The 25,286-nt window shown below is 34.9% G+C and overlaps 4 protein-coding genes across 9 annotated transcripts; 2 read left to right on the top strand and 2 right to left on the bottom strand.

Moving 5' to 3' along the window:
- Positions 1-6,749: 6,749 nt before the first annotated feature.
- On the bottom strand, positions 6,750-8,729 carry LOC6651583 (probable tubulin polyglutamylase ttll-15). The gene is made up of 4 exons (XM_002072967.3): positions 8,606-8,729; positions 7,374-8,521; positions 7,085-7,298; positions 6,750-7,026 (listed from the first exon to the last, which is right to left on the bottom strand). Exons 1-4 carry the CDS (start codon positions 8,657-8,659, stop codon positions 6,910-6,912), a joined length of 1,533 nt encoding a protein of 510 aa, XP_002073003.1. The 5' UTR covers positions 8,660-8,729; the 3' UTR covers positions 6,750-6,909.
- Positions 8,730-9,177: 448 nt separating this feature from the next.
- LOC6651582 (DNA repair protein RAD50) lies at positions 9,178-12,524 on the top strand. Of its 3 annotated transcripts, XM_002072966.4 has the most exons (10): positions 9,179-9,508; positions 9,576-9,680; positions 9,752-9,895; positions 9,945-10,056; positions 10,793-10,923; positions 10,983-11,123; positions 11,187-11,378; positions 11,658-11,948; positions 12,020-12,070; positions 12,132-12,524. In XM_002072966.4, exons 1-10 carry the CDS (start codon positions 9,314-9,316, stop codon positions 12,501-12,503), a joined length of 1,734 nt encoding a protein of 577 aa, XP_002073002.3. In that variant the 5' UTR covers positions 9,179-9,313; the 3' UTR covers positions 12,504-12,524. The 3 variants fall into 3 exon arrangements, with proteins under 3 accessions (XP_023036283.1, XP_002073002.3, XP_023036282.1); XM_023180515.2 differs by lacking the exons at positions 11,658-11,948; positions 12,020-12,070; positions 12,132-12,524 and adding an exon at positions 11,448-11,617 and having other exon boundaries at positions 9,178-9,508; XM_023180514.2 differs by lacking the exons at positions 9,179-9,508; positions 9,576-9,680 and having other exon boundaries at positions 9,828-9,895; positions 9,958-10,056.
- Positions 12,524-21,465, top strand: LOC6651581 (myb-like protein X). 4 transcript variants are annotated; one of them, XM_047010157.1, is made up of 10 exons: positions 12,524-13,991; positions 14,138-14,476; positions 14,543-14,590; positions 14,653-17,421; positions 17,484-17,609; positions 17,670-17,723; positions 17,792-17,850; positions 17,912-19,553; positions 19,627-20,910; positions 21,260-21,465. In XM_047010157.1, the coding sequence occupies exons 1-10, from the start codon at positions 12,767-12,769 to the stop codon at positions 21,421-21,423; spliced, it is 7,710 nt and encodes a 2,569-aa protein (XP_046866113.1). In that variant the 5' UTR covers positions 12,524-12,766; the 3' UTR covers positions 21,424-21,465. The 4 variants fall into 4 exon arrangements, with proteins under 4 accessions (XP_046866113.1, XP_046866110.1, XP_046866108.1 ...); XM_047010154.1 differs by having other exon boundaries at positions 14,650-17,421; positions 17,915-19,553; XM_047010152.1 differs by having other exon boundaries at positions 14,650-17,421.
- Positions 21,466-22,802: 1,337 nt separating this feature from the next.
- LOC6651580 (abnormal spindle-like microcephaly-associated protein homolog) lies at positions 22,803-23,540 on the bottom strand. The gene has a single exon (XM_002072964.4). The coding sequence runs from the start codon at positions 23,384-23,386 to the stop codon at positions 22,955-22,957; it is 432 nt and encodes a 143-aa protein (XP_002073000.1). The 5' UTR covers positions 23,387-23,540; the 3' UTR covers positions 22,803-22,954.
- Positions 23,541-25,286: the final 1,746 nt, after the last annotated feature.

Raw genomic sequence — 25,286 nt, 5'->3', positions numbered from 1 at the left:
TGCGTTTTTTTTTTCTTTTAGAAGAGAAAAAGCCAATGGCCGATAGGTAGCGCTGAGCTTAGCGCTCAGGTATTTAACTTGTCTCTTAATCATTAGTTTCCATTTATAAGGACATTATCGAAAGACATTATGATTCAATGACAATGTTTTATGTATGCCAGTTTCAATTTTAATAATTTATTGCTTAGAATGTCTAAATTAAGTCGCTTAGCCTTCATTTAAACAAAATGTATTGGAGTATTTTCTTTACAATCCTTATGTTCGTTTTTTATCTATTTTATAAATTTAAAAAAAGTCATTATTTCAATTTCTGAAAACTGTATTTGCTTTTATTAAAGAATAATGTTCAATTCACTCTATGCAAAATATTAGAGATTGAAAAAAATCGAAGAGAAAAACTTTTAATAATATTAATTTTAATTTAAATTTTTCATAACTGTGAGTTGATAGACTTTAATAACAATTGTGTGATATCTTGTTTAACATTAAGATAGAGCAACAAATTAAAAATTAGATTAGATTTATATTGCTATTAGATTTATATTAATAAATAATTTTCATTATAGCTTAGGCAAGATTTAGAGCTTATTAAGGGCTCTATTCGAATTTTAAACATTCACTAAATATGTCTCTATTGTTTTAATTTCTGATGTTTCTGAAGTAAGCCTTCAAAATTATAAAAGTTAACAACAATGTAACGAAAGTATCAAATATTGTGTATATGTAATTTTTCACACCTTTTGTTTTACAAACTTGATTTTTTTAAAGTTTTCGTTGAAAGAATACTCTTTATTCTTGGAAAATTTTTGTTATGTTTTCTAAATCTTGAAAGGATTCAATCTATCACTTTAACTGCAAATGCGAAACCTGTTGCATTTTATTCAACATATGTATATGTATATATGTACTATATATTCCATTATTTGTGTTTGTATTTATAAATAAAACCTTTAGATTTCTTCGTTTTACAATATGGACGCAAGCGACAGCTTAGAATGAAGAATTTGAAAGGTTTAAACTATGTCGGTAGCTTCAATTAGTGTATAATAACACGATCTAAGAAATACCTTTTTATATATGCATATACGTAAATTCCTCACGTCATCTATGTATGTGTGTATGTCTCTACAGTTGTATATAAGTATTTATGTACAGACTTGTATTCGCATATTTCCTTGATATTGCGTGTTTCACGTGTGCTCTAGGGCAACGATAAGTGTTAGAAATAGTTTCCAAGTTGTTCAACTCACAAACACACACACACACACAGACGAACCTACAAGCACACACACATTGACACACATCCGATAAAGGCGACAATTTAAGTCAGTCAGTCACACATCAGGCCAAACTTATATACTACACGCGAATAGTATTTATATACAAATATGTGTAACATGATGCTAAGAAGTTGACAACATTTACTCACCTAGGAGCTGGATATACATGTGTATATATGTCCAGCAAGTGTTTCTTTCGATTTGTCCTGGAAACGACAACTACAAGTGCGTGGCTTGCCGTACCATACGTTCACACAATAAACAAATAAGCATTCGCATCCTGGCGAGAAGTTGTAATTGAAGTTTGTGAAAGTTCTCATCGCGTTTCAGTACTACGTGTGCCTTAAAAAAAGGACATATTCTGTCACACTCATTTCTCAATTGAACTAATTGCTATCAACCCGAACTGGGCTGTGCTGGGCTGGGCTGGGCTGGAGGGCTAAAAAAGGTTTAAGGAATTGCGTCTTGCTGGTTAAATTTCGCTGGGTAACTGGTAGGACTGGTAGGAATATTTATGGACTAGTCCGATGCGGCAGCGTTTGCTTTGTGCCTCACGTGCTGACTGTCAAAGCAAATAAAAATAACAAAATGGAAAGGTGCCTGTATCCTGGCAACATTCATTAAAAACACCTTGGACGGCAACGAAGGCGGCAGCAATCCGCAGTCGTTGAGCAGCGCCGAATTTGGCTATAAGGCGCTTGGCCGGCTTTACTTTCGGCTCTGATTAATATCCCATTTACATTCTCAGTTCTGCATTGAGACAAATGCCTTTCCCCCACAACCAGCCCCCTCTTAGAAGCATTTGCTGCAAAACGAGCGCAATATTTAATAATCCCGTTTGTTTATTGAATCGCAGTCAAAACTTTTGGCACAGACGGAAACCCAGGCCCCTCTTGACTTGTTCGCCGCAAGTTGGTACGCACGTGAATATGAGTTTTTTTTTTGGGTGGGTGGTTGGTTGAGTTTTTTTTTTTTTTGGCTTGTTTGCTGTTTTGTTGCAACTGTAACGGCAACGGCAACGGCCACGCCGACATGTCTGTCACCCCCTTGAAACGTGAAATAGCTTCTGTCAATATTCTGTCAATAGTCACATGTTTGCCTATCGCTGCGAATTGACTGCCGAACTTGCTGCTTACTACTCCACAAGGAATGAGAATATTTATTTATGCCAGGGGTTTGTTGTTATTGGTTTTCTCTTTCATTTCATATTAAATCGATCTCTGAGGGTTGCCTAAATCGATTCCAAGCCTCTCATCTGGCCTTTTCTTGGTTGAATTTAATTAGGGAAAAAAGCTATAAGGCAATGGTCCAAAAGTGGTTCCTTTTTTGATTGATGGATATCTATGCGGTTTTCTAGTTGCAGATTACTAACTAGTAACCATATGTACATATATCTAGTCTCTCACTGTGAACCAAGTTCATTTGCATAACCAAAGTTGATGTATTATTGGAGCTAACCGTTAGGTACTGGACTGGATTAGGCTCAAATGCATACACGTGTGCCTTTTGGCAACAAAAATGCATCCAGACAATCCATGTAAGGTCAAGTCTATCTATGTATGTATGTATGTGTATTGTGTGTATGCATGCATTATATGTGTATCTGTATAGACAAAGATCTAAAATTGCAAATGCTTAACTTGTACTGCGGGCAGACTTTGACTTCGACTCCGACTCCGACTTAAACTACAGCTCCAGCTTCAGCTCCAACTTCGACTCCGACTCGGAGTCTGGAAGTCGTCGTTGACGCTGCATCTGAGATCGAGCAGCCAACACTTTTCTTTAGCCGCTAGCCATGTACCATAATTTTCAATAGCTATTCAAACTCTGTGAAGTTCTTCTTGGGGTCACATAACGGATGCAAGGCATTGAAATTGATCCAGGCCATAAAAATCGCAGATGCAATTGCAATGCACTAAGGTTGTTTTTGTTGTTGTTGCTGTTGCTTGGCAAACCCCATTAAACTGGATAGTCAGCTGCATACAAAAGAGAGCTACAGCCCTACTACTCCTACTATGTGTAATCGTTCGATCTGTTAGCCAAGTGACCAAACCAGATTTCAAAACATGCAAGTACCACGTTGCAGGGAAAACTTTCATTAATTTAAGCAAAGCCTTAAACTAATTATTCGAAGTGAAGATAAGCCCAAGTAAACATGGTAAATAGACAATTGTGATGATCATAAAAACACTCTGAAATCTTTCTATCTTAGTAGAGTTCTTTTTTTTTTTTTGCAGGAACTCACCCTATTGCGTTAATTTTTGGTTTAAGCCAATAAAACGGTAGCCAAAGCGTTGCATATTAAAAAGAAATAAAGAAAAAGCCATAATTTTTTATTGATTTCAATTGAAAATTTTAAGCAAAGTTTGAATACCCTTACAGTATATTAACACTTCGTCGCCTGAGACTGGACAGACGCCTTTGTATTTATTTTAATGAATTTAAATTGTTAAAACTTATGCTAGGTCTCTATCAAAATGGATGTAGAGTTATTTATTTATAAAATAAAGGTATAGGAGTCTACTTAGAGCCGATGTGTACAATAACTTAAATCGTTTTAATTTTCTCGTATTCATGGTAATATTCAAAAATTGATAGAAAGCATAAGTCATTAGAATTAATAGAATTATGTTAAATTCACATTTACAAACCAAAAAAGCCTGGATAGATCCAAAGGGATAGATATAAATAAACTTTGCTTTAGTCTCCCTTTCTCTGAATTGAGTTGGTGAAAAGTTAAATATCATTTAGGGCTTGAAAACTAATAGCTTTGATCGATAAACGATGTTAATTACAAATAAATAAAACTCCCATAAGTTTATAAACACATTTAATACTCTTGACTGCCTCTGAAGAATGTCTGGGAACTTTCCCTTCGGACCAAAAGTAGAGAAAAAAAAACAAATAAGTTCCTGTGTGCATGAAAAAAGGTTTATTAAAATTCCTTCAGGTTGCAGGATCTCAGATTACTATTTGATGATGGTTTTTGCTCTCAAGCTGCTCTTGAGCTTTGACTAAACCTGTGTACATCAATCGGCAAGGTGTTAACAAGGACCAGGACCAGGAAGTGCGTAAGAGAGCAGGTGCAGGTGCCAGAGCATTCTGGCTATTTGATATAGGCAGCAGCAACTACTTTGTGTATGTGTGTGTGTGTATATAAATTAAAGTAAACATAAAAAATGAGTGCTTGTATTTGACAAAGAAAGCCAATTAAGTTTGGACCATGCAACACTCAATGCATATGTATGTATGTATATGCCTAAGCTTCTTACTTCCACAGCATGCAAATGAATTACGCTCCAGGTTTAGCATAAGAGTGAAATTACGAAATTACGAAATTAAGAGCCACCGTACTTGGCCATTACGGCTTCTGCTTGAAGCCATTTCCTTGCCCCATGAACCGGTTATCATGCGACTCTCTGGCTGTGGTTGTGGCAGTGGCAGTGGTTACAATTAGCGGCTATTTGAATTGCCACGCATAGAGCCGCTATTAATTACAGAAATGATGGCACCGCACATCGCAGCCGAAACGAAGAAAAAGTTGTTTACGGCTAGTTCACACTTGTATGTGTGTATGTATGTAGATCTCGAACTAGATCAGTTTAACCGTTAAGCGGAAGTGCAGATACGCCCAACGAACAAAAAAAAAGAAAGCAATAAATACAATGATTAGACAGTCAAAACTGGACAAAAGTCAATGATTAAACAGCAAAACATGATTCTCTGTAAATAACTTTCAGACTCACTTAGCTGGTGTGTGCACACACACGTGTGTGCGTGTGTGTGTGTGTGTGATTGGGGCATTCTTTTTGAATCGATCGAGTGATCGAAAATTTTGCACTGCTCTTTATTTTCCCATGACACTGAACGGTGACGTCGACGACTTTGGCTCGGACAACGACGCGCCATCGATGGGTACGTTTATGGCCAGTGGTCACAATCACAACTAATGCACAATGTATGGAGCCTCTAAATATCGAATGAAGTCAGCGATAAATTCAGCTTGTTGATTAGCTGTTGGGGCAATAAATCCATCGCTTCACACCGCCACAAGTAATTGCCGACAAAGCGTCTTTGCGTCCAAAAGCGGGGCTTAGGGGCTTGGACCTGAATGTCCGTCCATTCGACCGTCCATCCATCTATATCCATCTCCATCTCTTTCATTTGGCGTTGAGCTGCACACTGGGTATATCTTCGACGTCTTCGGTCTGAGTAAGAATGTTGGCTAGCCAATATTTTATCAAACCTGGCATTTCCTTGTGTACCAGCGATTATATTATGGGTCTTGGATGCGCTGCTATTGCGCTGCTGACCATGTCTATTCATTTATTTGCCTTATGTTTATGTTGGCATTGACATCAGTTAACAGCAACAACAACAACAGCAGCAGCAATGTGTGTTCCATGGGCCATTTCACCGCAATGATGGGGACATTTTAAGGTTTTCAAATTGACTTTATTAGAATCTACATATCCAGTGACAATAATTGTGTGATTATTACCCTTTCTTTGCAAATGCTTTCAATAATTAATGAAGTTTTTCATGGATTGTGTAAACTTCAATTAGCGAAATCTGCAGTTGATCTACATCTACATTAGTTAGTGGTATTAACTAAATCATTTTTTGACGACTTTGAGATAATAGAATCTACATACCAAATCTATATCAACGTTTTTATGTACTTTAATATTTTATATAATTAAAGTTTACCTATTTGTATAATTTTGTTTAAAAGGGCTGTAGAATGGGAAAATGTAATTATGTTGATAAGTTTCCATTTTTCTACTTATTAAAGAACGAGTAATGTAATTTTTAAAACAAAAAAAAAGGGTATTTTAGATTAGATTATCGTTATTTCCGTTTTTTTTCTTAACATTTTCTTCTAAAATATTTCAAGGCTTAAAGAAGTTGTTCGAATTGCAACAGGAAATGAACTAGATGGAATTCCAAACTGCTTTGCATCATCTGCTATTTAATTTTGTTAATGTAGTTTCTCTTCGAGGTATTTTATTAATTATTATTATAATTAATATTTTTCACTAGATCTGCTAATTCGCAAGCGCATTTAACCTGTTTTTATTGCTGCTAAGATTGTTAAATTTGAAACTAAGTTCTAAAGTTATTTCACAAAGAGCTTCTTGGTAATCTTTTTCTTGAAATACAAAACATTTCTATATATTTGGAGAATATTAGACTCGTTAGTCCTGGACTTCTACACACATACTTAGGGCTAAAGTGAAGATATTTGTTTTTAAAGGAGGCAGTCATAAAAAAAACTTTAAATTAAACTTTGATTTATCTTGAAAAAAGGTATCGCCATTTAAAATAGAAAACTTTCAACACTTGTTATCCAGGCTTACTTTTCCATTTTTCCATAGTGTTTAAGTACTTATCATTTATTGTCAAATTAAAAACTGGTTAGTATCATAAATAAAATCAATGAATACCATTGATATTTTCATCTTCATATCTGGTAAAAAACAAGTTCAAAATTTGAAGAATGGTTTATTATACATGGAAATGTGATTTAAAAAAATACTTTTTGAACATTTCTTTTAAGGCACTGGTCAATACACAAATCATAAAAAAGCCTCAAAGCAAAGAATGTTGGTTTAAAATATCTAAGAATTTATGTACACCAGGTTGGATCATATTCACATTTATTATAAAACCATCGGGTCAACCATGCGTTCTTGCTGGACAAGTTTTTAGTTTCTTCATTTATGTCAAATGTTGTGAAATCAAGCTAGAAATAAAGGGTAAATAATTAATTTAATGCTTCATGTATTTATATTGATGCTTACGATTGGCTGTGGAATGATGCGCTTCATGTCGACACGATGCAAGTGTTCCTGGTGTGACTTTTGAAGCAGCTGGTACTCCGATCCTCGAAGACAAAGCAAACAAAGACTGCATTCCTCTTTGTTGCACGACTTATCACAATCGTTACTGACACATTGATTTAGGTCAGTAGCCAAATTCTTATCGGCAGTTATAATTTCTGTGGCTTGGGAAAACCTGAAATGAATGTAGATGGTGCAGAAAATTAAATAACTACATATTTGACATTTTTTATAATCATTTTATACTTACATTGTTTCACCTGGGGCACTCCAGGGACGAATTCCCACCAAATTAAATACACTATTTAATAATTGCTTATACAGAAGTGAGTTGGGCTTAAAATGTGCCGATGATAGATTTGGCGACATATTCGCTTCCATGAGACGAACATTAAGATCCTCATCAATAAACAAATCGAAACGCATCAAATCAAAAAAGTTATGCGTTTTATAGTTTCTTAGTATGCCAGTGATGTCCTTTTCCTTGGCTAAAATTGTTGTCCGTATAATGTGTTCCACTTGTGGCCATATTTTGGAGGGATCCAAGGACTGATCGCGTACATATGCCTCAAATGCGGAACGCATGCTGCCACCAAATCGATTGTAGTATTTCCTTAATGACGGCACTTCCCATGTTGGCAAATAATCATCGCCTACGATGTACTTGTCCACATCCTCGGGATCGAATGGATAATACTTTGTGGGGCAATACCGAAACAAGACATCTCCCGTATATATGTAGACCCGCACTGGATTTATGGAGGTAATTACGACATATACACCGATATCAAACTTATGCCCATCGACCAAGAAGGGTCGTTGGATGAACTCTTGGACAAACGAATCATTCGCCCATAGACCTATCTCCTTGGGTGACCGTATTTTAATATGACGATGCTGATTGTGTTTCTGGACATACAATGTCTCGGGATGCTTCTCGGCGTAGTCCAAAAAGGCTTCTTTCTGTTCGGGTAGTCGAAAGGCACGCGGCAGAAATGGCAGCTCGCTGGTGCATAGATCAACCTTATTTGTTAAAAAACCACAGCCTGGAAAATGATTCACAAGCCGATGGCTCTCGAGATTCTTTAGCTTTGGAAGCGTACTGAAGGGATAATCGTGTGCCCAAAGCAAATCCCAGCTGTCATTAACTCCAACTCTTTCGTAACCAAACTGGTTCAAACCTTCTATCACATGTCTCAAGTGTTTATCATCGGAATCATGTAGAAATATGGCATATTTCGGTGGTTGTATATCAGATTTTGTTGCTTCTAGCAAATATTTCGATTTTGTCCAATCCACAGCCAAGTTGCTAAGCACGGCGGTAATTATGGTAACTATTAAACAAGCCCAAATCGATGGAGTGCCAGTACCTGGCCCACACAGCTCAGATTTCACCAACTGAAAACAGAATTTAAAGTGAAAGTTATGAGGCTCAGCTACATTTTTTTTTTTTTATAGTCATAAGCTGCTGACATGGCTTACCTTTGATTCTTCTTCCGAATTCTTGCATTTAACTTCGTCAGAATTCGTATCCATATCATATAAATGAATAATTAATAAAATGCAAATAAAACCAACTAAAACTAACTTTTAAAAAACAAAAAATGAAGTGGGAAAAAGCAAAAGAAGCACAAGAAAGGTTGGTAGAAAAATAAATAAACTAAATGCCATTCACACACGAACGGCAACAAGCCCCAAAACCAAATCAGCTGTTGGCTCCACTTCTTCTTTTTCTGTATTCGATATTGTCGATTGGCGCGCTTTTTGAAAAAGTTTAACTTTAGCTAAAGAAGTTTACTCATTTAAAATGAGAATGTATATAATATTTTATGTTAATAATAATTTTTGCCATTTAATTATTAAGTACTATAATTAATATAACGGCTGGTTATGGTATTTTAAAGCTCATAGAATGACTAAAATGACAAACAAAAATAAAGATACATCTATTTAAAATCGCCAAATAAAAATGTTAGGATCTGCCTAATATATACAAGAAATTATTACTTATTTATTATTAATATTACTTTAAATCTTTTTCTAGATGCCGTTTTGAAACTTTTCAAAATAAACACTATTCAAATGTAAAAAGACACATTTAGTTATATGTTAGTTTAGTTTTGTTTTTGTTGTTAAACTTTGTTAATAGTTCGTTGATTCCTTCGTTGTTTGCATAAATTGGTAACAAAAATGTCAAGACGCGAACGAAATCGAGAAGACACTTTAAAGAGACAAACTCTGTTGGCCTTATTCCGAAAGATAGTACGTTCGATTATCTTCAATTCTCTATGGCTAACTCCAGAAGAAGATGACCAATTTACCCAAAAGAAACACATGTCGCTTGTTATGCGACGAAAACGAAAAGTTGGATCATTAACAGCAGCGGTAGGGAGTACTAAAGTCAATTGATTGGTATGCTTCTTAACTTGATTCATTTTTCTGTTGCCTGCAGGAAAAACGGTTAATACGGATGCCCCATAAGGAACGCTCAATTGCAGATAGAAAAAAACTGTGCGATGTATTCTCCAGATTGAGATGTTTCGAACGCTTTCCTCCGGTAGAGAATTGTTAACAAATCGAATTAAAATTGTTGTATATTTTCTTTAGTTTTCTTCTTTCTCTTGCTAGAAAATTCGAGCTCGCCTTGTCCCTGTAATTAAGTTCATGTCTATCGCCCCTGGACGTGTGTTAATGAATAAAGGAGATTTCCCATTCGCATTGTATTTTATTCTCACTGGAGAAGTGGAGATGATTCAACGCTCCTATAATAAAGTAATAAATTATAATTTAATTTGATATATTGATTGAAAAATATTTGCAGTTGTTTGGCAAAGAACTGGACGAAGTGGAATGCCTTTTTGGACCCGGAGATTGCATCGGAGATGTGGCCAAAATGGAGAATACTATCCGTAGTCATACATTTGTAGCAGCAAGTAAGTCAGTCCTCTCATCATTAGCCAATATTTGGCTAATACTATATAACAGTCCTCTGCTCTATGTGTATCAATATATATTGCTTAAATTTGATTTATATAATGGGTTATCCTAAATGTATTGCACTTAAAAATGATAGGAAAATGAGTAAGTTTAACTATCTATGTTGTTTGTTGTTATTTGTATTGGAGTATACGTATCTAAATAGGTAGCACGCGATGTATATGTATATATATGTATATATTTATATACAAAAAGAAGGAGTATATTTGTAAATATGTTTTGTTGTTTTTTGATTTGATTTTTTGTTCCTTTGCAAATTGCAAATGTACCCGCCAATTTAATCAGCAATAAACAACGTTAAGTCCTAATTCGATTCAATCAAAATGAATAACAGACACTCCATTCCCCATCCCGCCCCCCATTGGGCTTGTGCCTCGTCCCTGTGTGGGCATTCCGTGCTGGGTGGCTTTGTGCCAAGTCTGAGTGTATTCATTCAATCAAATATAGGTTGGGGCCCAAACAACAGACTCAGGCAGAGTCTCAACTTCGCTTTCATTTCGCCCAGTTGTCGTATATTTTAGGTTTTTCTTTCTTTCTTTTTTTTTTGTGCTTGGTGCTAGTTACTTTAGTTATTCCTCTCTTTGATATTCCAAATGTTGTATACCTTTGAATTCACGCTATGGACTCTTATTGGTGCCAATTGAACGTTTCATTTTGGCAACATTTTTACAGCGCACTGTGAGCTGCTAGCTCTGCTTGACTATGGAATGCCGATTCTCGAGCCATTCATGAAAAAGCTTTGGACTGACAAGAAGAGGGCCCTAAAGGCACTGGACTATTTTGATTTTCTCAATGAGGATCAGGCAAGAATGGATTAACGACTTCATCGACATTTGTAATTAATTGTATTTGTTCTCTTTAGATAATCAATGCATGTCGTTTTGGCTCCGTAAGACAATTCAATCCGTTGGATACCATTTATTCTCAGGATAAAGGGTCACTAACGAATGTGCACTTTGTCTTAAGTGGCGAATGTATTATCCTGCAGTGTCTTAATATGAAGGTAAGTTTTTCTTTTAATAACAAATCGGTTTTCCTAATGACTGAAATATTTTTCTTGGTGTAGGTAACTAAGAAAAATGGGAAAAAGGTTTTTACTCTACCGGATTTTACACAAAGTGATGCTTCATTACTTATATCGAAAACATCCAGTTTTACACAAAATAGAAGTCGTAAAAGCATTGATGGAGACCTAAATGTCCATGACTTATTGAAAAGCTCCAGCTCGAGCGAAGCAGAAAAAGATATAAAAAAAATGGTAAGTATTGACTTTAAACCTATTTATATTATGGTATGTATTATTGTATTATTATGTATATTATGGTAGGGAAAACTGGAGATACATAAATTGAGATTATTGATGAAAGAAATATTCTAACTAGTTATACTCAGTTCTATAAATACCCGTTCAATTTATGGATTTTGACAATATTTCTTAAATCAAATAAAACAAACCATAGGTTATTTAAGTTCTTGGCTCTTGGTTAAAATCTATGGGCTTTGACAATCTTTTAAATGATAAACATAATCCCAATAGCATCGCAAAATGGAAGTCAGAGATCTAGATCGTTTATGTGGTTTTAATACTCCGAAACCGCCACCAAAAGAAGATAAAGAAAATAAGCATGAAAGTCTGAAAAAATATCGAGACGAACAATATGATTATTTAAATTTCACTGACAAGGATGAGTCGGAAGAAGTAGATGAAACAGTGTATAAATATAAGAAGGGAAATTCATTGATCAATATCGAAGAAGATAGTAATAATTCAAATGAATCTGAAGTTTTTGCACTCTCATCTTCTGAAAGTAGTTCTTATAGCTCGGATGTGAGTTGAAGATTTAATTCATTATATATCCTCAGTTTTATTTCCAATATATGATTATTTCTTATTTACAGTCCGATGATAGTGAAACCCATTTGGTTGAATTTGAATCAGACAGTTCAGATGTAAGTAACCTTACCATCTTTTACTTAGTCAACATTTGATGTAAGTTTCCCTATATTGCAGACGGTCAAATACGAAAGTCATTTTATTGATGTGGGATCTCTAACGTATGGAGGAATATTCGGCTTGGGCGAAAAAATGGAAGACCGCGTTATCCTTGCAAGAACTACAGTGCAGTGCCTGACTTTGCCAAGATATTTCTTATTGGAAAAGGAACAGAATCCAGGAAATATTTGGCAACGTCGTCTTTTTTATCTAGACTGCACCATACCATCGAGGGAGGCATTGTTTACAGATTATGTTAGGTCTCGAAATTGGAAAGAATTCAAAAAGAATTTCATTTACAAAAATTTAGAATCAAACGTAAAGGACATATCTAAACAACATGACATACCCATTATTTGTCGCATTGTGGAAACTGCCAATGATGAATAAAAATCAATGCAAGCTTTTAAATAAAAGGGGTTTTTCTTTTGCGGGCGCACACTTTATAATCAGCCCTCGCGAATCAGCGAATTGACGTTCAATGGAATCAACAAGTAATCAAAACGTCAGAACAAAACTGTTGTGGTACTACCGTACACATGGCAACACTTGGTCTAAAATGTCTCGAGGCAGAGTAGTTAAACATTTTCCTTCTCAGTATTGATCCAACGTTAAAGGTAAATGCTTCGTTTTTGTTGTGCAACTGTGACAAAATGACAGGAACAAGTTTACCAAGGGTTCCAGAAGGACTCAGGGATCTAATGAAGGTCTTCACAAAAGATGTTCTACGTGAAAAGCCGGAAAATCTTTATCAATTTTCTGCAAACTATTTCGATGGCATTGTATCTGAGAAAACGCCACAAGCGATGCGTAAGTACGAGCCAGTGCAAAGTTATGAGGCCATCATGAAAAACCGGATACGTCAGCAAGTGCCCTTGTCACTTGTATTTAATATAATTCCCGAAACTTTAACCGAACTAATCAAGCAGTTCATCAAAGCTGTTCTTAAAGAGTGTCCCGAAAACATTTATGTTTTTGCCAGGGAATATTTTCATCGGCTTTCCATTGCCAAGACTACTCAAAATAATAGAAACACCGACTACACGACCTATGAAAAATATCTGGAGGGCAAGGAGAATGCACGTCTTGCCCCAAAAGTCACTTGTGAATGTGGTCGTGTCCTAAGTGCTGCTAGGACACTAGAGGCGATACCGCTAAATGAACAAAATGCCCAATCAAGTCCATTGATTATTGATAAGGATAATCAGCAACACGAAAGAAGTTACAGTGTTAACTATTTAAGGGCTGTTTGCATTATTCAAAAACATTTTCGCCAATACCTTAAGCGAAAAAATGCGACTAAAAAATACAATAGTCATGAGTATGTAACTGCAATTTATATAATCCAAAGGCAAGTTCGTCGATATTTGACCAGAAGGCGTATTGCGAATTCAAAATCTCTTGACCAGCAGCAATCGAAAAAGAACATAAGACAGCATTATGATTCCGCAACATATATGAGAGCTGTCTATGTGATTCAAAGACATTACCGGCTATATAGAAAACGCCAAAACAAAAAGCAATTGAAAAATGATACAGTTTCGCTGACGGCAGCCGCCTTTATTATACAAAGGACTTTTAGAAGGTTAATAAAGGCACGAAGGGCCAAAAAGCACACTGCCGCTGCACTAGATCAAGGCGATGAGGTCAACGATAATGCCTCCGAGGCAGGTTCATATACATCTGCCTCTACAGCTCTACTTTCAACCGAGTCGGCCGGTGAACATATGGAGTTTGGGGGCAATTTCGAAGAATCCGTCCACCAACAAACCATTAAGGAGGACGAAGAGGTTGAGAACAATTACGTAAATTTTGACGAAAAACATTTTGAAGAAACTACTAAAAAGGATGGCCAATCGATAAACTCTAAGATGTGGGGTAAGTATTATTCACCTTTTATTGTGAATACACATATTGCCCGAGGTATTATTTGGCCAGCTTAAAATGAAATTTCCTTATAAGCAATTAACTCAAAACAGTAAGAAATACATATAAATATAATATTTCTATAAATTCTATTAAAGAGTCATCGATTCGATATACAGGAGATGATGAAGAAGTGGAAAAGTCAAGAATTCATATTGAAAGCGGTATGCAGGAAACTACAGCCGATGGAATGGATCTAAAGGAGTTTGATGGGAATGTTTTGTTAAAGCAAAATAAAGAGAATAGCATTGACAATGGAATAAAAACTAAAACCAAGGATGGTTTAGATGTCAATTTAGAAAAACACAATGAATTGGATTCAACAAATATAATTTCCATGAACAACTTTAATAGTTTGCAACCTACTCAAGAAGAGGTAGAGAATCCACAGAAAACCAGTGCAAGTGTCCAAAGTTCTTTAGATGATGCTACAGAAGGTAGAAAAAATTTATTGTATTAAATTTTATGTATGTATGTTAACTTGAACTTTATTATTTTCAAAGATGCAGCACTACAAATGGAGTCCCTTCATCGAGAAAAGAGAGATATTGGTAAGTATTAACTTAAAACTGACAAATGGCAAAGAAAATAGTATGCTTTCCATTATTAGAAGATCCTCGCATAGTGGAAGTTAACAAGGAATCCAATGAATTGGGAAATGTGAAACCGGAAACGGCAGTCATGAGACAAGAAAATGATTTAGACACAGCAGTCGAAGAAGAAGTCAATATAACAAAGAAATCGCAAAATGTGGGCGATTTACCATTAATACACAAAATTGAAAATAAAAGCGATGAAAAAGACAAAGAAGTGGACCCTGAAGAAAAAACAATAAATAAGTTGAATAGTTCGGAAAGTGATGAGCAATTAATAATTCAGAATGCAAAACATGAAAGCCGAGATAAAGAAATTGAGATAGAGACTATTGAAAAAAAGATAGTCAATGAATTGGATAAGTCGGAAGGAGACGATCAAAACACAAAACTCAAAAGCGAACCAAGAGACACGGAAGCCGATACTACTGAAGAAGAAATTGGTAACACATTGAATAAAGCAGAACAGAAAAGTAGCGATCGTTCAGATATCAAAAATATTGAAACAAAAGACAATGAAAGTAAATTTGAATGTGAACCGACTAGTAAAGAAATTGATAATAAGGAGAAAAGAACAGAAAGCATTGAAATCGAGAAAAAAGAAAAGAAAACAGAAGAGACAATGATAGAGGAAATTAAAGAAACGATTTTGGATAAACCAGAAAATGAAGTAGATACTGCAATGTTAACTCCGAGTGAAAAAGTAGAATATGTAGATATTCAACCTGAAAATAAAGCTGCTGAAACTGAAGTCATTGAAAAGATTATTGTAAAAAGGGAAATCAATCCAACGACTGCCCCAAAAGTGGAAATCGAAAACAATGAGCAAACATTCAATATGTCTGAAGAAATAAGTGAAGGAGAAACCACTGTATCGACCAATGATAAAGTAAAAGATCAAATGGAAATCATAGAAAGAGAACACAAACTTGGGGAGACTGAAAAGAAAATTGAAACCCTAGAAGATACAATCCAACCGAGTAACGCCAAAACTCCAGTTATAAAAATTGAACGAACGGAAGAGACAATGGAAGAGAGAGAAGATGAAACAGACGAATCGACTCTTGGAAAAATGGAAAATGTTGTTGAGGACGCAATTTTAGCAAAAATAGCTTTTAATAAAATTTCCAATAACACTCCAATTATCAAACTTGACCTAACAGAAGAGAAAATTGAAGATGAAATAGATGAACCGACTGTTGCGAAAGAGATAGAAGATAATATCCAAGAACCTAGTAACGAAAAAGCCCCAATTATAAAAATTGAACAAACAGAAGAGACAACTGAAGATGATATAGATGAATCGACTGTTGCAAAAATGGAGAATATTGTTGAGGAGGCAATTTTAGCAAAAATGACTATTAACAGACTGTCCAATAAAGATGAGCAAATCCATGAAAAAGATGAGAGTATTGAGGAAGTTCAAATAGTAGTCCATGAACGACCAATTGACACCGAATCTCTAAAACCCAAGACAGAATCGGATGAATCCCTAATCGAAAGGGAAAGTAGGACCAAAGATCAGTTCATTGCCTCGGTAGATGAACCATCTATAGAGATAGAAGGTGCAGACAAACTTTTAATTTCTAAAACTAAACCAGAAGAAGAAAACACTGATTCTATCGAAAAAATAGAAGCCGAAGAACAAACCATTAACATAAAGGAAAATATATCTGATGAATCAAGCATTAAAACACTTGATAAAAAGAAAATTGAACCGACAGTCATAGAAATTGAAGATAAATCTAATGAAACTATAAAAGAAATAGTAGAAAACGATGTCATTTTACCAATAATTGAGAAAATAGATAATATAATAGATAATAATAGAGAAAGTAAAGACGACAAACCAGATGATACAGTAAAACCTGATGATGATAAAACTACTGGAGAAGAAAACGGCACAATCGATGAATCAACTGTTGTAGAAGCAGAATGTGTGTCTGATGAGTTCATTATTCCAAAAACAGAAAATATGTCCCAAAAGGAACCAACTGACAGAGAAACTGCAAATAATCTTAACGATTTGACCATATCAATAACAAAAGGGGAAGAAAAACAAATTGATGAACCCATTGAAATTCATCCTAAAAGTAAAGCCAATGAACTAATCAATGAATCAACAGTTAACCAAATAAAAAGCCAAGATGATTACCTTACAGGAGAAAGCAAAGATGTTGACCCTACAATTGAAATAAAGGCAAATACGATGGACAAATTGATCGCAGAAACAGCGAATGAACACAAACAAAAAGCAAATGATCTAGCCGACGAGACAATTGAAAGAACAACATACGATGAACCGGAAATCGTAAATTTGCAAAATATAGACGATCAACAGATTTCTGTTACAGTTGAAAAGGAAGACGATGAACTAGCTAAACAAATGGAAGATGAGGGAACAGTTGAGAAACTTGCAACAAATGAACTAAAAAATATTCCAATTAATAAACTAACCAATGAACAAAGTAATGATTATTCAAATGAACCAATCAATGAACTAACCAATGAAGAATCAGTAGAACTAACCGAAAAATCTAACAATAAACAAACCAATATATCAGCCCATGAACTTACCAATGAACCAACCAATGAACCCATCAATGAACCCATAATTAAAGAAATAAAACATCAAGATATTGAATCATCTGTCGCAAAACTGGAAAACAACGTCGAGGAGGATATAAATAACAAAGCTGAGTCATTAATTCAAAAAATTAAAAATAAATCTGACGAATCGACAGTCGCTAAAATTGAAAATGAAGTCAAGGAAATATTTGGCATTGATAGTAAGTTTATGAAAACAAATAAATCAATTGATTGCCTAATCATAAATATTTTTATAATACAGATGAGTCGAATGTCAGCATAAAGTCAACAGATCCTGAGCAAATAATGCAATCTGGGGACTTAAAAATTTCGAGTGATCTTACAACCAAAGTGCCAGATACTTCTGATGAAAATGACCATAGCATAGGTAAATATAGAATAAAATAAATTAAATGCTTACTTATAAATTATCAAAATTGTTCTTTAGATAAAAGAAGTATCGAAACAAGCTCTAGTTCAACTGAATCAAAGGATCCTCAAAGTAAGTTAAATACTTTAAAAGTATATTCGTTTAAGAATCAATGAGCTATTCAAATTTTTCTTGATCAGTTAAAGTCACAGCGAATGAATTGGCTACTACTGAAATGCCTTCTGTTATAAAAGCTGAAGTAAATACTGGTAAGAATCGAATTCAAAATCCTTTTCTAAAAAGTTTGTTTTTTAAATTAGCAGAAAGACTCTTCATTGCTTAAAAGTAATAAATTAATTGGCACCCAAAATTTTACTAACACTAATGAAATTGATAGCAACACAAAGAAATTGCCCAAAGAGAAACATATTGGAAGCACCTTAGAATCAGGTCGATTAATGCCGACTCCAATTGCCGAGCTGCAGCTTAAATCATTTAAGTCACCTGCCGATTCGGCTCCATGGTATCAGCATGTTGCTGAATATAATGACTCTGCTGAGAATGAGAATAAAAAAGAAAATTATAAAGCTAATGATAAAAATATCATTGAAGAAGATCAGACTCAGGATATACCAACTAATATTGCTATTGAAAGAGTTCCCAGATATTTTAATGGCGATGAAGTCCCCACAATTAAAAATCCAAAAAGGAAAAACTCTGTGGCGTTTTTCATTTCATTTGATTCGGATGATGAGAAACCAACATTCAAAGTACCCAAAAAGTTTTTAAAGAAACCAAAAGAAGTCGTCCGAAAACCCCCCACCAATAATGCCATAGAAGTTGATAATAATGATAAACTTGAAGATGAAAGCTATCCAGATCTAGACGATGAGCTGGAAATAGAAATATCTGAAAATGATTTTCAACAGTTTGCTGCATCCAAATTACAAACTATTCCTGAAGTAAATGAATGTGATTCCAGCAATGATCTCAGATATGCTGGAAAAACTGTAGACCAGATATCCGAACAGTCTGAAAAAGAAGTCAAAGAAAATAGTCCACTAAATATCACAGATGTTAAAGAAATTGATGTGTCCAAGGTGGAAGAAATTACAGAGTTAAAACGAAGCGAAAGCCCCCGAAAAGGTAGCATTGACATAAAGAATGTTCATAACGTTGAAGAAATATTGTCGAACGAGAATGAAAAACACAATGCAGCAGTGATTATTCAAAACTGTGTAAGAGCATTTCTTAAAAAAAAATCAGATAATAAAACAAATGATATAATATCAGAGTTTAGTCGAAAGGTTGCAGCGAAGAAAATACAAAGAGCCTATAGAGAATTCACAAAACGTGATATCCAAGATAAAACATCGGAAATAAATGTTACTCAAAATAATAAACAAATCGATGGGACCGAAGGTGAGAGGGAAGTAGAAAAGATGGCAGCTCTAATCATTCAAAAAGCATTCAGAAGTTATTCAGAGCGAAAGAAACTAGAAAACTATGAGGAAAGCTCTCACGGTTCAGTAACTAGTTCCCCAATGACAGCCATACGAAATTTAAGTATTTCCAGTGAATTAACAAGCCTAGAGAGTTCATCAGTTCTAGATGCTGGGATGCCATTATCAGAAGACTTCAAAGATATTGACTCTGCTGATGGCACAATAGTGGTAAACGAGTCAAACAATGATTCTGGTATTGATAGTGAAACGATGGCAACTGCACGTAATGTTGAATCCACCAAAGACACGCAAGTAGATAGAACGCATGGCTTGCTTGAATCAAAATTAGTTCCTGATACTTGCAATTCCATAATTGATCAAAATCAAACACCACGCCCACTTGAACAGACTAATGCAGTATCTAATGATTTAGACGTTTCTACAGATGGTGCAGTGTTTGGCTTAGTAGAAGATCCTACCCTTGGTCCAATCGACCATTCAGGCAGTTTTGCTGGCGGTAAGCCTAAAATTTAACCAGTTTTAAATATTGACCACAATTGAAGGATAATTTATTACTTGACTTTTCACAGGTACTGCTGCAATCAGAGAATTGGTAAACGAATTTCTTATCAATGAGATTCAATATTCCACCCAGGAGCAAAGTCAACCAAATGAAGTCCAAGAGGAGCCTTGCATTAAGAAAACAGCTTCAATTACTAATCTTAGTGAGAGTCTAGAGAGCATTAAATCACGAGAAACTAAACAAAATGAGTCATCTGATGTCATGCTGGGGGAAAATCTGGCACACGGAGAATCTATGGACTTAGATACATTCGCCACAGATACCTTAGATAAGGCTACATTAAAGTTATTGAAACCAGAACGAACCATTGAGAAGATGTCGCAGCGGCAAGTTTCAGAGTCACTAGATAAGGACAACTTGCCCACTGAGGCAAGTTTTGAAGAGCCGATTATTAAGTCAATGGGCTCATTGCAGGACCAAGCAAACATGGACATTGAAGATGGCGATTTAATCATTTATAAACGCCTTCAACGCGAGGATACCCGCGAGAGTTCCGCCCAAAGTGATTCCGTAGTATTTGGGGAAACCAACGAGGAAGAAGCTGAAAGGCAAGGAAGTGCTAATAAGATCGATGCAGAACCAACTAGAGTACAATTCACACGCCATTATACAATTGCTGGAGATGACCCAAGAAGAATGTTCAAGACCATCGATGACGATGGAGAAGGCGATTTCGAGGCTGCTCCTCTAATAGATAGCACTAGTAGTTTCTGCCTAGATGATGAAACTTCGGAAGCTATTCGTAAAAAAATTATGGCATATTCTCTATCAGAAACAGACTCTGATTACTTCGATCCCAATAAAGTGATCACAGATGACTCTTACATCGACACAGCAATGGCAGATGATGCCATGGGAACCTCAACAGAGACAGAATCCACAATTGTATCGGCCGCAACGAAAATACAAGCTGGAGCCCGGGGATTTCTAACGAGACGTAGATTACGCCGTGCCAGTGCAGGTACCAAGTCATCCACTCAAGAAACAAAGGCATCCTTTGGCAATGATGCCATCAGTGAGTCCCTAGAAAGATTTATTGAAGAAGAAGCCGCCAAGAAGATACAAGCAGCGTATCGCATCCACACCAGGAAGCAGAATCGTCGCAAAAACAAATTGGAGGGAGTCAGTTTGGAGAGCAGTCTAGCTGCCAGGCGTCAGAAGTTACAGCGTGGAGATGCCCTTCGAAACGATTCAACTCCAGATGATGATAATAGTGCTAGGACTAGCATAAATACAACCAATGGACCACAGGTCGAGAAGATATCGAAAAAACATCGTTCGGAAGCAACTGGTAAATAAATGAATATTTCAAAAAATACTAAGGTATCCTTTCAAACAAAAGTACATGTATTTTCTATGCTCACTTCATTATTTTCAACGCTTTAATAAAAGAAACATAACTACACACCCATTTATGATTACTCTATCAAACTTTATCGCTTGCTTTTAAATTAGAAATTTTGTATACTTTTAAATTTTACTTAGATGTTTAATTTTGTAGTTAGCTTTCAAGCCACCTTCATATTATTTAGATCAGATACGCCAAAAACTTGTGCATAGCGAATCCAATTTTTGCTTGGCTGCTTTAGTATTAAGATATCGCATGACCTTAAAGACATTCATTATCCTTTTTCTGCCAGCCGAGGAGCACAAGAAGTCCAAGGTCAGTATGGAATTGAAGTGGCCTGTATTGAGGCAAAACTCGATGCCAGTTCAAATCGATTGTGAGGTACTCAGGGTTATCCCAAAGCATCTGCGAAAGCGAATAAGGAGCGCAGAAAGTCAAAAGAAGAATCGAAAATAATTAACTAAAATCAAAATAATGGCAAATTATGTTGGCTTAAAATTAAAAAACTAATCTAAAAATAAATTTACAATAAATAATAAAAAATTTTAAAAACTGCGTTTTTCTTATAACATATATGTACCTTGAATAAAAGATGAACTAAAAATATACTCAATTTTAAACCTAGCGTGTTCTGCATTTTTTGATATTTTAAAATGTAGAGATTTCCAATCCAAAAGTAATATATTATTTACTAAAGTAAAAAAACTGATCCAAATTTGATTGCGACAGTTTACTTTCTCTCAAAACGCACAACAAACAGATATGGATGACTTGGCAGTATTAATTAGTATTTGTTATTATCTCTTCAATTTTAATTAATAAATTTCAATGGAAAGCTACTTCGTAGAGACGTTTCCACTGTATTTACCAACAAAAATAATGATCAAAAATCACAAAAAAAAAATAGCTTAAGAATCACTTCGTTAAGGAGTAGTATATGAAAGTTTGCTATAGGCAAGTTCTACTTTATTTATGAGACTAGTTTCAATTAAATTAAAAGTACATGCAATAAACAAATTGAGAAAAAATAATAACGGTTTCTTAATGAATTTGAACTTGTCATAGTAGTAATTAATTAATTAAATGTTTGCCTTTCAAAATATCCGACGAATATCAAACTTAAGCTCAAGATCTGATGAAATCATTCAGATCTGTCTGTCTTTAAGTATAAAATTATGTAATAATATACTATATTTAAAATAATGGATGATCGATTGAAAAGAAATTGAACAGAAATTATAGTCAAGGGCAGTAGTAAAATTCAACTAGTTTAAACATTGAAGAAATGAGATATGGCTATTGCAATTCTGAAGTCTTGTAATAAGTTTTTGAAATAACTTTATAGACAACCTATTCAACTTTTGTGGTGTCTCTGACTTATAATCATACTTGTAAGATTGGCCTCGAACTGCTTCATACTCAAGGTTTGAAATGTTTAAAATTTTATATTGAATAAAATTTTCATATAAACAATGTAGATGAGTGATGAAAACTGTGAAATTTTGAAATGAATGTCCTAAATTTCTATTGCGTTGCTGCCCACTGTAGTCTGCTGTGCGCTCAATATATAAATTGTAACTTATTAGGCCAAATATAGACCTCAATGTGTGTACATATCTAGAATGTATATTTCTGTGTTTGTATGTGTACACATACATACATATGTATGTATGTTTGTACATAAAAGTACAATTGGATGCATTCAACAAGCACAAGTAGGTATACATATACATACGTATGTATGTACGAATACCAGACAAGTTGTTCCTTTCCATCATTAATCGTAATGATCTCGCAACGAAACTTTGTTTACATTATGCAACTCGAGGGAAAAGTTAAATTTATAGTTGGATGTATTTTATTTCTCCGTCCACTATGAACTAGCTTTTCATTTTCTTCTTTTAAATATTTACATTTTAGTTATTGCGATACAACTATGGGCTTAAATGTTAATTAGAAATATTGGTATATGTTTGCCTAGGCGGAATCAGGATTGCTTCAACTCTTTGCGAGCCTTAAAACCACGAAAGCCTGCCTGTATTTTAACAGCCGCATCTGTGGCAATTTTCTGCTTCTTTCGCACAAGGAATCCCCGGAAACCCGCCTGAATTTTTGTCGCGCAACGATCTGCCTCTGACGTCATGTCACCGTCCACATTGGCCACCGCGGGGGCATTCTCATTAGTGGCGGTTGGTTTCTGTTGATTCTCCATCACTGTGTTGCCGTGTAGACGTTGATGTCGTCTGTTGTGTTGATTGGAGTGACGATGACTTAAATATCCGTTGCTTGTGGGCTTGGTCTGACGATGGAGTTGCTTGCGAACACGATATCCCCGAAAACCAGCTTGTATCTTTATGGCGGCACTTTCTTCGGACTGTAAGGACGAGGCTGATTCCGGTGAGCTCGGGTAAATGTACATGATCTTTAAAGGTGTGCTTCAATTCGACTCAGTTAGGCACGTGTTACATCTGCCGGGTTTGAAAATATATATATTCCCTGAATCACTCTTGTACAATTCTGATTATTATTATTTAGTTTTGTTTTTCTCTTTTCAAATTGTGAACTGGCTCGCTCGACGTCTAGAAACGAACTGATGTGCAACAGGCTCGGGCTTGCCAGCTGTGGACTGAAAATTTTCATTTTATTTCCATTCACAAAACAAAGACCCCCCCACACTCAGCATCATTGTTCGGCCAGAGATACATTTGGTCCATGTATCGTATATGAACTTGTATGTATATGGATTCGTATCTTTTGTAAGTGTCTACGCCACACCGATTTGCTGAGCATGTATTCGTTGAAAATGGAAAATGGGCAACGGATATTCATGACGTTAATGATTTTCAATTTGAAAAAAGAAACATTATTGCAAATGCCACAAAATCGACTAAGAAAATACCCTGTCATGCTTAGATAAATTTGATTTCTAATATGAATATGAATAATATTCAACTGAGCTCTAATAAACTCTTTTTTTGCCCCAAAAATTCTGATAATTTACTTAAGTTTTTCTAATCTAGGATATAAAAAAATATTAACCTAGCTTACATATTCCAGAATAAATTACTTCATAAATTTTGATAGTTGGCTCCTTGTTTTTCAAAATTATTGAGTTTTTAAACTGAAATATATACCTGCTTTTAGTATTTTTCAAATATTTGTAAAGGAAAAATTAGTGTAAAAAATTGAGCTGCTTTTGTGTGGAATTGCTTGTTTTCAGTTTTCGTGGTTCAGAACGTTTCCATAAATTTATTTTGTTTATCTATTTTTGAGATATTAATAAACAAACTATAAAAATATGAATACTAAAAATATTCACAGTTGTTTTTTCTTTATCGAGCGTCAAAAAACCGCTAAAAAAATTTGACTTTTAAACTGGAATACCCTTTTAAATTCGGTAGAAAATTCATGACCAAAAGTTTTTAGTACATATTTGAAATGACATAAAGCCAATATTATACAACATTCAAGTATATAAGGATAATGGCAAAAAGAGTATTATAGATATTATTCAATTTAGACATATGTATGTACATACATATTTACAAAGTGTCGATGAGTACAATTTTGAGTTTTTGTTTGCTCTCCCACCCGTACCAATGGACTTTGCATGGGACTATAGAATCATTGTTTGTATGTGTGTGTACAGATATATATTTGAAGGTGCTTTGCCTATTGGAGCTTACATTGCGACCACCGGACAGGTAATGGCGTAAATTGGTTTATGTAAAAGGATCATGAGGGAACAAACAGATGAATGACTGCGGATGCATTCCTGTTTCCATATGCACATGTAAATAAAACTTGGGTGCATCGTTCTTTTAATGGAATGTTTATACACATGCACTTGCACATGCACGTACATTTGTCTGACTGTTCCTATATTCTTTGGAAAGTGTTTAAAAAAACATTCATTTACAGTCCGGTATAAATTTCAATTAACTTGCTATTGTTTAGACTTTCAATTGAAATCGAACTATTGTGGTCTGTTACGACAAATGGCGATATTGATGCATTTTGGAATTGCATTTGTTATTTACGTATTTATCTGCATTGTTCCAATGATAAATTAATTAAATTTGCTTTTAAACAAAAGTCCATTTAAACCCACACAATGACCTAAGGCTTTTCAAAAAAAAAAAAAAAACAAATCCGAAATGCCAAACAAAATTATAGACTGGCAAATATGTGAAAAGTGAAAAGTACGCAAGAGAATTATTAGTTATATATGAGTTGAAAAACAAATGTTTCCCAGTTCTCTAGGCATGGTAAGAAGAGACCGATGGAAGATGGAATTTCCCAGATTTGTATGTACATAT

The sequence above is a fragment of the Drosophila willistoni genome, chromosome 3R (assembly GCF_018902025.1).
Source record: "Drosophila willistoni isolate 14030-0811.24 chromosome 3R, UCI_dwil_1.1, whole genome shotgun sequence".
NCBI classification, from domain to species: Eukaryota; Metazoa; Arthropoda; class Insecta; order Diptera; family Drosophilidae; genus Drosophila; species Drosophila willistoni.
This window is presented reverse-complemented; position numbering and strand designations above follow the sequence as displayed.